General features: G+C 40.3%; 1 protein-coding gene across 1 annotated transcript in view; it reads left to right on the plus strand.

The window, feature by feature from the left end:
- Positions 1-12,506, plus strand: part of ZDHHC13 (zinc finger DHHC-type palmitoyltransferase 13) — a 239,586-nt gene that overhangs the window by 168,682 nt on the left and 58,398 nt on the right. The window contains exons 10-11 of the mRNA XM_069221911.1: positions 3,448-3,548; positions 12,301-12,425. Coding sequence (XP_069078012.1) covers positions 3,448-3,548; positions 12,301-12,425 — 226 coding nt within the window. The remainder of the gene's footprint in view (positions 1-3,447; positions 3,549-12,300; positions 12,426-12,506) is intronic.

Genomic DNA, 12,506 nt, shown 5'->3' on the forward strand with positions numbered 1-12,506 from the left:
CCATCAAAAAGGAACAGGCGTCTACTCTCTAAATTTCCTAATTCCAAAGAAAGACAAAACGTTAAGACCCATATTAGACCTCAGAACGCTGAATCTCTTCATCAAATCGGATCACTTTCACATGGTAACACTTCAAGACGTGGTTCCCTTACTCAAAAAAGAGGACTACATGTCCACATTAGATCTCAAGGATGCCTACTTTCACATACCCATACATCCTTCCCACAGAAATTACTTAAGGTTTGTAATACACGGCGTACACAATCAATTCAAAGTGTTACCGTTCGGGATAACAGCCCCAAGGGTATTCACAAAATGCCTTTCAGTAGTAGCCGCTCACATAAGGAGACAGCACATGCACGTATTCCCGTACTTAGACGACTGGCTAATAAAAACCAGCACTCAACAACAGTCACTAATCTTCTTCACACGCAATACGTTATAGAAACTCTACGCAAACTAGGGTTTCTATAAATTACCAAAAATCACATCTACAGCCATCCCAAGTACAATACTTGGGAGCAACACTCAACACACAAAAAGCAATTGCCACTCCAAGTCCACAAAGGGTACAAGCGTTCCAAAATATAACATTAAACATATAGCGAAACCAACACTACCAAGTGAGGTTTGTTATGAAACTTCTAGGCATGATGTCTTCATGCATAGCCATTGTCCCAAACGCAAGATTACACATGCGGCCCTTACAACAGTGCCTAGCAAAACAATGGACACAAGCACAGGGTCAACTCCAAGATCTAGTGTTGGTAGACTGCCAGACACACTTCTCGCTTCAATGGTGGAATCCTATAAATTTAAACCAAGGGTGGCCATTCCAAGACCCAGTGCCTCAAGACGTGATCACAACAGATGCTTCCATGATGGGGTGGGGAGCACACCTCAACCAGCACAGCATACAGGGACAATGGGACAATCAACAAAAACAACTACACATAAATCATTTAGAACTGTTGGCAGTGTTTCTAGCATTACAAGCATTTCAACCACTGATAGCCCACAAACACATTCTTGTCAAAACCGACAACATGACGACAATGTATTACCTCAACAAACAAGGAGGGACACACTTGTCACAACTGTGTCTCTTAGCACATAAAATTTGGCATTGGGCAATTCACAATCACATTCGCCTAATAGCACAATACATCACAGGCATACAGAAGCAGTTGGCCGACAATCTCAGTCGAGATCACCAACAAACACATGAATGGTAAATTCATCCCCAGATCCTACAAGGTTACTTTCTATGCTGGGGAACGCTAAAAATAGACCTATTCGCAACAAAAGAAAACGCAAAATGCCAAAACTTCGCGTCCAGGTACCCACACCCTCAGTCCAAGGGCAATGCGTTATGGATCATTTGGTCAGGAATATTTGCTTACGCTTTTCCCCCTCTCCCACTCATTCCTTGTCTGGTAAACAAACTAAGTCAAAACAAACTTAAACTAATACTTATAGCACCAACCTGGGCACGCCAACTGTGGTACACAAACATGCTAGATTTATCAGTAGTACCTCACATCAAATTACCGAACAGGCCAGATCTGTTAACGCAACACAAACAACAGATCAGACACCCGAATCCAGCATCGTTCAATCTAGCAATCTGGCTCCTGAGTCTTAGAATTTGGACATTTAGACCTTACACAAGAATGTATGGAGGTCATTAAACAAGCTAGAAAACCTACTACAAGACATTGCTACGCAAACAAATGGAAAAGATTTGTACTACTGCCACACTAATCAAATTCAACCACTGCATGCTTCTGCAAAAGACATTGTAGGCTACTTATTACATTTACAGAAGTCTAAGCTAGCATTCTCTTCAATTAAAATACATCTCACTGCAATATCTGCCTATCTGCAGGTTACACATTTAACATTGCTTTTTAGAATCCCAGTCATCAAAGCATTTATGGAGGGACTAAAAAGAATCATACCCCCAAGAACACCACCAGTACCTTCGTGGAACCTTAATATTGTATTAACACGACTCATGGGACCACTACTCGAACCCATGCGCTCTTGTGAGATGCAATACTTAACTTGGAAGGTAGCCTTTCTAATAGCTATCACATCACTTAGAAGAGTGAGTGAGATACAAGCATTTACTATACAAGAACCTTTTATACAAATACATAAACATAAAGTGTTCTACGTACAAATCCCAAATTCTTACCAAAAGTCATATCGCAGTTCCACTTAACCCAAACAGTGGAACTTCCAGTCTTCTTTCCACAACCAGACTCAGTAGCCGAAAGAGCCTTACATACATTAGACATAAAAAGAGCACTAATGTATTACATTGACAGGACAAAACAATTTCGTAAAACAAAACATTTGTTTGTAGCCTTCCAAAAACCTCATGCCGGTAATCCAATATCCAAACAAGGCATTGCCAGATGGATAGTTAAATGTATTCAAACTTGTTATATCAAAGCAAAAAGAGATCTACCTATTACACCAAAAGCGCATTCCACTAGGAAAAAAGGCGCCACAATGGCCTTTCTGGGGAATATACCTATGACTGAAATTTGTAAGGCAGCCACCTGGTCTACGCCTCATACATTCACAAAACATTACTGTGTAGATGTGTTAACAACACAACAAGCCACAGTAGGACAGTCTGTATTAAGAACATTATTTCAAACAACTTCAACTCCTACAGGCTAAGCCACTGCTTTTTAGGGGAGGTTACTGCTTAGTAGTCTATGCACAGCATGTGTATCTGCAGCTACACATGCCACTGAACGGAAAATGTCACTTAACCAGTGTACATCTGTTTGTGGCATGAGACGCTGCAGATTCACATGCGCCCTCCCACCTCCCCGGGAGCCTGTAGCCGTTGTTAGTTGATTAAGATTTGTAAATTTGTAAATAAATATTTTAATATACATTATGTACATACACATCTACTCCATTGCATGGGCACATCTAGTATACTCTCAACTCCTACCTCACCCTCAGCGGGGAAAACAATCTAAGATGGAGTCGACGCCCATGCGCAATGGAGCCGAAAGGGAGGAGTCCCTCGGTCTCGTGACTCGAAAAGACTTCTTCGAAGAAAAACAACTTGTAACACTCCGAGCCCAACACTAGATGGCAGGATAATGCACAGCATGTAAATCTGCAGCGTCTCATGCCACGAACAGATGTACACTGGGTAAGTGACATGTTCCATATATTTCACCTCACAAACTGCTTGATGCTGTAAAAATATGTTCTGAAGATGTTGTGGTGTGGTCATTGTGTCGCCTCTAGAATTAGGAAGTTATTTAAGAAATACCTGTGGTTTCTAAGCACACACTCGGTGTCAGTTTAAGTAAAGCTGTAAAATGACTCTTTTAAGGTAACTAACCGCCTTTCTACAATTAACCACTGAGCCTGAAGGAACGTTTCAATTTAAATTTGCTTTTATTCTTCTAGACACTTTGTGGGATACAAGAGCCAACAACATTTGCCAACAGCGTTTTTTGTCAGTTCCATTTTCTGGATCTTCATGACCTGGTTTATTTTGTTCCTACCCGATATCCTTTTGTATTGCCAAACATGCCCTTGAGGAATAGGACAGTAATGGATCGAATAAAATCTTTTTCAATAAAAGTTATGTCAGCAGACATACCTGTTTATATATTACAGGTAGGAAAGATATTTGAACATTGTTTGACTAAAAAATGAAACTGGATATATTGTATAGTTCCATATACTGATGTTTGAGCATTGTTTGCTTCAGTGACAGTCGATAGACATGAGCCTTTTCGATCACACTATTTTGAACAATTACACTATAATGTTTGAACAGTCCGTAGTTTATTTGTGAAATCATGACAAAGTGTTATGGAGCCTCAGTATACTCATGTTAAATTTCGTACTGCATAACATGACACATAGAAAAATATCATGTTGTGAAAGCCCAGACAGCAATGCTAGAAAGTGAGATATGCTAGTACTAATATACTGCACTATTCGCCTCTTAATGTTTTGTTGAATTTCTCAGTGTTCAGTAGCTTATAAATCAACAGCAGCCTTGCCATAGTAGGGACCAGTACTTTAAACACTTGGGACTGCTTCCCCTTAAGGAATCATGTTGACAGGCTAGAGGGAGTAGACAGTGTTCCAGGGAATGCTGCCTGCTGCCCCTGATGCAACAACATCCCTCTCAGCCCAGCATCCCTCTATTTGTAGACATTCACAAGGGGTCACAAATTGTGATTTCCCTAATTAATACTCATTAGGTGGGTCTTTTTGTGAACTATACCCCTCCCACAGCCTCACATGCCACCTCACCCTCACTCCCTCCCCCGAATTGTGCTTTTATGACACAACATATTAGTACATAGGTCGCTTTGCAAGTCCATTCATAAAAAGCTGGTGTACAGGGTGCCGTACATCTGGCCCGACATATTTTTTATATTCTGTGTCTTATCATTTTTAATTTTATATTTCATGTTCTTCTGTATTCAATGTTATTTCTTGCCTTGTGATCATTTGAGGTTTTCTTGGCTGTAAAGTTTGGTAGGTGCTTGTAGGAAGAAGATGATATAATGCTGTTGCTACAGCTTTTATCTACAAGTCATCACTTCTGTCAAACATTTTAGATCCAGGTTTTTTTTTTTGTTTTTTTTTTTTAACCTTAATCCTGTTTCAATCTCTTTGATCCAGATAATCTTGATCTCTGGAATAATACACTATCCCCTTTAAATTATTTAATATTTTGAACTTGATCATGTTGTGTTATTGCTGTTACTGACTGTGCCTCACATTTTAAATTGAATGTCTGTGATATTACACGTTCTCACGCTGCTACAAGACTTCATCCTCCACCCACAAGATGTTCACATTCCTGCCAGTGCCTCACATCTAGACATACACCATGTCAAGGTGAGATTACTGAAATTCTCCTTGCCAAAAGAATCAAAAATGTCTTCTTTCCATCCCTTTCCCTTCAAGCATGTTCACATTTACACCTACAGCGTATCAGGCTGTCTCAACAGCACGATGCCTTTTTGAAACCATCTCTGAGGCCTCCATTGCAATCCTCCGCAGTTTATTTAATGTCTGCCAGATGTGCTGCAATCCAAGGCCCACCTGATACTTCAAACAATGCCGTGATCAGTGCGTTAGTCTTGATAAAAATCTTCTACAGTCTGGCACTTAGTACCTCTCCCATGCATTCCTACCTTATTAAAGTTCTCAACTGGTCACTTTTAAACCTCCCCTACATCCATCCTAGTTCACATGTATCAAACCAGGCAGGCTCACTCTAAACATACCTGTGTTCAGGTTTTGACTCTCATTTTTAAATGTACCTATCTTTGCCTTTGAATGACTCCCCAAAGCTCCTTTACCAGATGTGTTTCTGGATGCCGCTGCGCTGAAATGCATTATGCCATATTATAAATAATTATGAAGTACAACAAATGCACAGGGCCTTCTTAGAAAATAGATTGTATCTTACGTAGTGAAGAAATCACCTCTTCTTACATACTTACCTGAGTTCAAGAACCCGTGAGGAGAGAACTACACGACAGTGCCACATAGATAAATAAAACATTCTGCCACCTATGTATACCCACTATATTGATTGAATGGCCAACATCATAGTTTTACACAGTTGTAAAATCTGAATTGGCTAGCAGACTGACAACATTTTGGGGCAACAGCATGCATTGATTGGTTTGAATTGTCTTACGGACCTACATTGTGGGTTGTGTTGGTCCATAGTAACAACCGCTACAAAAGGAGAGCTGCTAGAGCCGGAAAGATGTGGGTGTGGTAATTACCAAAATTCAGATTGCATTATTTTGGATGAGTTTAAGATTCCGAATTAGGAGTTTTATGGACTAAGATACTGCATTCGTTCTGTTAGCATGCTATGAAACATTTATCAAGGTGTCTTTACTAGAAATGGTAAATAAATTTAATAATCTGTTGAGCATGCAAAGATTTAAAAAAATCGGTTATATGTGTAGATTTTGGATCACTGGGACCGGAAATGATTGTTGGCTTTTGGAGTATTATGCCGAAAAAAATCTGTGAACAGTGGATATTATCATGAATAGTTTGCATCATCTTACTCAGTCTGGCTGCCATCATTTTTGTGATGAAAATTGTCAGCCCTCCCATTTTTGTCCTGAAGGCCACCTAGATGTGCACGTTTTAAAATTGAACCAGAGCAATTGTATAAGCCAGACAGGTGGTGACACATGCTTGTTAAACAAGCTTTGGCAACGCCAACAGGTCTGGCTTGAAAGCAATGTTTTATGGTAATGTGAAGCATTACAATTAAATAGTATGGGAATGGCTATGTAATTCTGTGGAAGCAAAAAATTGTAGAATACTTTTGGTGTAGGTTGAAAGGTCAGGTGACACTGTCAAACCAGATCTGAAAATCCACGTAGATTAATGACTGCCCTCCTCCTGTCTGTGCTGCTGCCAGAGCAAAGCAACATAAATTATCTAGTTATCTAAGGCACTTTAATAGCATCGCAATGTGCAATGTCATGCGCTCCCCTCAGAGTTCAAGCAGCTTGGTAAAAATACACAATGATCACAGCTGTGTAGAAGGTAAGCACTTCTCGGCTGACTCAAAGCATGTATGCCTGGTTCATAACGTGGGTGAAGCCAAAGCCTCTCTCCAGGTGATTCACATATACTTGTTTGGCGACAGCTGCACCATCAAGCTAGACCATAAAAAAGGTTGAGCGATGAGGGTTGTGAGATGGTATATCAGAAGAGCCGATGTTTTAAAAAAAATGTAAAATTGAGTGACCAACAACACTTACACCCTGATTAGAATTTTAAGGAGTGAAAGGCCAAGTTATCATCACACCCATCACACATCTCGACTTATTTTGTCAGGTGAAACCTGGTGAAATGTTCAAGTGGAAGATTTGCATTAATTTCATATATATGTGCAATTTCGTACAGAAAATACCAAATTGTGCATTTAATTCCTGATTTTCTTCAGAGGGAATCTTTGAATGAAAACTAATAGAAACCCAACTCTAGTGCTGCTTTCTTGGAAAAAAGTACAATGTAGGGGTGATAGCAGCATGTTGGGTTTATGGTGTTATCATAGCCATTGGCAACTAGTCCTTAAAGATATTCAGGTGATGCACTATAACCTGTGAGCTTCTGCACTCTGCCCAATATCTGCATCATGTGTGTTTATTTTTAATAAGCACCACAGTCATTGTGCAGCACTAAGCTCAAAAGTGTCAGAAGTGCGTAGTAGAGGTGCACAGGTCAAGCAAAGTGTGCATGTCAGTGTCTGCATGTTCTGGGTTCTTCCAGCCAGACATATTTTAAGGCCCTTGAGTTGAACCTGCTGTGCTTGAGGAGAGGTTATGGGAGGCAGAGACTGCAGCCCATAGTCTCTGATGGAGCGGTGGGCTTCCAAGCCCTGTCAATCCTGATCCTGTGCATAGGTCTCATGCACATTTTTCTGGTTAAAAGGCAGCTTCAGTATTAGCTGGGCTGCATGCCTATATAGGACCTTATTCACAAAGGTAAGATTGCATGTGTAGATCTACTCCTACACCCAAGTCTAACTCTCCACTCTTTTGCTATTCACCATTTCTAAATTGAGATTTACACCTAGGTGTAGACTTTAGAGTCTCCATCCCTTCAAATAAGGAGGTAAAGACTCCTGTCGCTACATTTCATACGATAAAACTATTAGTATTTTTCTTCCTGTTAGTGGAGACCTTCATATTAACAATACAATTATTAATTATAAATTAAAAATGTAATGTAATTTTTAACATTTATTATAAACTACAACACCTTAAAGAAACACACACCTTCACCTGACTATCGATGGTGCTCTGGCTAGAGGGGACAGGATGAACACAATTTCCTGACCTGTAATCTTATGACCGACTTGATCTTTACTTCCTCTTGCTGAATCGTGAGAGAGATGACTTTCAGTTAGCACTTCATACATTTATTGCCTCCATGATAGACAATAACTTGCTGATTCCGCCTACGGGCTATTTCAGTGAAGCAGTCAAAGTTCATCAAGTTCCCGAATTACATAAAAAAATATTTTTAGGTTGAGCATAGCAGCACACAAGTGCTGCTTTTCGACGTGTGGTTATCTATCTGTGGGCTGTAACCACACCCACCTCACACCCATCACTTTCATTTGTTCTTAGGCTTGCCTTTCAAAAATCCCTTGATGTTGGTCAATGCCTTACGCTGAGGTATTGGAGTTGATTTTGTCCAGCGTTATTTGTGTCTGTGAGCATGATGATGTCTGTTTTTGTCTCTCTGTGTATGTGTGGTGAGTTTATAAACCTTTGTGTCACTTTGAGTAATTGTGTTTGTGCTTTTCTGTGTGCTTTACATCTGTACCTGGGCACATGTCCGTCTGCGTGCTTTCATGCATTAGCTCGCTGTCCTCGGAGTGACTGGGTTTCTGTTTTAAGCTCTGCTCTCCTTCTCTAGTTTTAAGCATTGTTGGCTGTAGATCACGTCACTGTGTTTCAGCACATCCTGGGGCGAGGCAGTTCTCCAGTGTGTAGGAAAGTACCATCTTGCCTGGCATGTTACCCCCATTTTTCACTGTATATATGTTGTTTTAGTTGTATGTGTCACTGGGACCCTGCCAGCCAGGGCCCCAGTGCTCATAAGTGTGCCTGAAAGTGTTACCTGTGTGATGCCGAACTGTCTCACTGAGGCTCTGCTGTCCAGAACCTCAGTGGTTATGCTCTCTCATTTCTTTCCAAATTGTCACTAACAGGCTAGTGACCAATTTCACCAATTCACATTGGCATACTGGAACACCCTTATAATTCCCTAGTATATGGTACTGAGGTACCCAGGGTATTGGGGTTCCAGGAGATCCCTATGGGCTGCAGCATTTCTTTTGCCACCCATAGGGAGCTCTGACAATTCTTACACAGGCCTGCCACTGCAGCCTGAGTGAAATAACGTCCACGTTATTTCACAGCCATTTACCACTGCACTTAAGTAACTTATAAGTCACCTATATGTCTAACCTTTACCTGGTAAAGGTTAGGTGCAAAGTTACTTAGTGTGTGGGCACCCTGGCACTAGCCAAGATGCCCCCACACTGTTTAGGGCAAATTCCCCGGACTTTGTGAGTGCGGGGACACCATTACACGTGTGCATTTTTGGCTTGAACCAACCCTCTTTCTCTGTGGCTTGAGACTTGTGTGCGCTCACCTAAAAAAAAGTGATGCGAATTACCAGTGACCAACGTGTTTCTCCGACAACCTAATTTTCTGAAATTTTCATGGGATTTTGCAAAATGTAAAAAAATTAAAAAAATACATTATGCAATGGAGCACACCCCTATAAAAAGAGAGTGCAGTACATGACAGCCTCTGCTTTAGCTTGTGTTCATCAGGTTCAGCCTTGCTGTACAATTGGCAACACAGCCATTGACTTTGATCGTCAAAACGTATTTTTTCACATTGCATGTATGATTTGAAATAAAGTATGTGAATGGCTGTGTTCTTAAAGGGTGTTTTGGTGTGTGTATTTTGTTCTATGATTGTTCAAATCCTTCACCCACACCTTAGTAGATGACCTTTGAATGTTGCCGGATTAAGGAAAAACACCCGCTCTTATCTTGTTCGACTTGTCAGCAGCGTTCAGCACTGTTTTCCGTGCTACCCTAATACAGAGACCTTAATTTGGGAGTATGTAAAAGCGTCCTAAAATGGATTGGATAATTTCCTGCTGACAGATGCCAGTCAGTCTTCTTGAGGCTCCTGTGTGTTACCCTGTGTCCTGGCACACTCCCCAAGGCTACTCTTTGAGCCCTGTTCTTTTTAATGTATATATTTCTCCACCGGCATCTCTGCTTCAATCTCTTGGCTTTGATCTGCTCTCATGCACTGATGACACTCAGATCATGGTGTTAACCCTGAACAACTTTGATAATACTTGGGGCAGTTTCTGTTTAAGGATGAGTCGACTTGCTGGCTGAATAAAGGACAAGTGCCGTAAGCTCAACATCGACAAGACCGAAATACTAATCTTCAGTAACCAGGTATCCAACAGGTCCTCATCTTGATTGTCTTCTGAATTAGGGACTGACTCCTTCTGCTCCAGCTGCAAAAGCTAAAAATCTTTGTGTTCTTTTGGGCCTTAACTTTACATCCTTAAACAAATTAGTTAGGTCTCGAATACATGTTTCAGCCTGCTACCAATGTGCAGGGAAATGCCCCCTCCTCTTCCTCATACATCTTCCTATGTATGTTGTGCAATTGTACATGGGTTAGCTTGTCTGCAATGGTAACAATTAGTGACAAGGATGAATGCTATCGCTACTAGCTGGAAAATCTAACACTAACTCCATTTTGGATCTGTTTAAAGTAACTCAGTTGTTCTTATGGTCTGACTTGACAGAGCAGCTATCACCAGACAATTATGTGAGTATCACCAGGAGAGGGGCTTTGTCTACGCCCACACATTGAGAGACAAGAGCACATGTTTTGATTGAACAGAGTTGGGGGCTCTAACAAAAAAATGCTTGCCCTCTACACAGCTGTGATAATTATCTTTATTTATCCAGCTGCCTGAGCTTGAACTTTCAGGTTCACACACATGCCATTGCAATGCTAATAAGATGTCTTAGATAACTAGATAATTTATGACATTTCTATCAGGCAGCAAAGTGGATGGGAGGAGGGTAGTCATTAACCTACATGTATTTTTAGGTCTGGCTTGAAAGTTCATTCATGAGCAGACTTATTGGCATTGTCAATATGTGTCTCCTTTGTGTGTTCCATGAAATCCAAGCAGTTATTGCGATTAGCAGAGTCCGATATTAGCCTGGTGGGGATATTTAAATGTGCATAAAACATTTGGGGGTCTATGTGTTAATTTACAGTGCCTGTCAGTGTTGCAGCCTTATTAATGCTGGCATATAACAGGGGTCATTATAATCCATCTCAACATTATATATTTCATTGAGAAAGGTAGAATGAACCACTGTTCTCCTGTTGACACACAGTGAAAGGAACAGAAATAATTAATGCACCATATAAAGAAACACTGATCAGAATTATTACTGATAAAACTAGAAAAAAACTTTTGTAGCTGGAATAATAAGCCATGGTTTCTAGTGTCCATATTTTCACTGCTGTTCAGGCTTTTTGCTCCCCTGACTGATCGTGACAAGTTGTAGATCCTACTAGTAAGAGGTTGTCTGTAAGGAACTGAAGCCCAGGGATTAGTCATTTTACCTCACGCTCTTATCCTCTGTTTTAACAGTTAATGCATTGTTCCAGGTGCAGAATATTTACATGACTTTCTAAAGTATTGGAAATCTTTTCAAACTCAAAATGTCACAACACTTTCTGAGATTTAGAGTTTGATTAAACAAACAGGCCATTGCAGAGCAAAAGGTAAATTGGGAAACAGAAGTGCTCAGAGCCCTATATATAGCATGCTGAAATGTGGAATTGATATTACAGGAACATATAAGTTACATGTTCTTTCAGTCTATTTCTTATTTCCCATTCTGGAGCGATCTCTTGTGTTCTCTTGAGAGAAAGCTCTGTATGGTTACTTTTTCAGCAGGGAAACCCTTGTTTAAGGTATGTGTAGCTAGCACCATAAACTGATTTACCAGCTCAGTTGAATTGCATCTCCTCTCCTCACTTACTGGGGGCCTACTCCCCATCTTAGTGCATGAAAGTTCCATTGTGCCCACCATCCCATCGTGCACATCTTAACTTCTTTTCTCACCTCATCATTCAGTATATTATCCCCACCTGGACTAGCATTTACTGCTGATAAAACGTTCGATCTATAGAAATACTCTGGAGTATTTCAAGAATAACCCTTTGCAGAATTTAAAATCTATAAGTTTTTCATTAGTCTACCAAAAGATGGAGAGCATTCTGGCTAAATAGGAGGTAGATTGATAATCATGACATGAGTCTTAAACTACATTTTCTGAAAAAAGAGTTACATAAAGTCGTAAGAAAGCAGATGCAAACAGTTGTAGGGCCTCTCAGTAAACGACTGTATTTGAAGAGTTTCAGCTTCTAGCTGCAAGATAAAACAGAGTTTGTGATGTACAAAATATTTGCATGACGTCTCTACTACATTCACCTCATCTTCTAAACTTATGTAATGATATCTAACAGGGATGGATTTAATATTAGTCACATGGTTCATTAAGGAAAATCTGCCTCTATGAATATTGGTAAGCTTAATATTGATTTGTTTACTGTGCTGGGTATCCAGGATGAGAATTGTTCAAAATGTTTGTGTATTCCTTAACTTGAACATTACATTTGGCCGAAGTGGGTTTTCAGATCCCATTCATTCTCAGCAATATATTGCTTCTCTACCTTTTCTACAAGACCTGGAGGACGGACCCTGGATTTATTAAGACATCGGAAGAAGAAACGAAGCGGGTACATATATTTCCTTCTAAAGACTGGAAGAAAAATCACACCTTGTGTTTTGTACTGTGTAAGCAAGTAGTATATGCAAGG

This window comes from Pleurodeles waltl, chromosome 3_1 (assembly GCF_031143425.1).
Source record: "Pleurodeles waltl isolate 20211129_DDA chromosome 3_1, aPleWal1.hap1.20221129, whole genome shotgun sequence".
In the NCBI taxonomy this organism is placed as follows: domain Eukaryota; kingdom Metazoa; phylum Chordata; class Amphibia; order Caudata; family Salamandridae; genus Pleurodeles; species Pleurodeles waltl.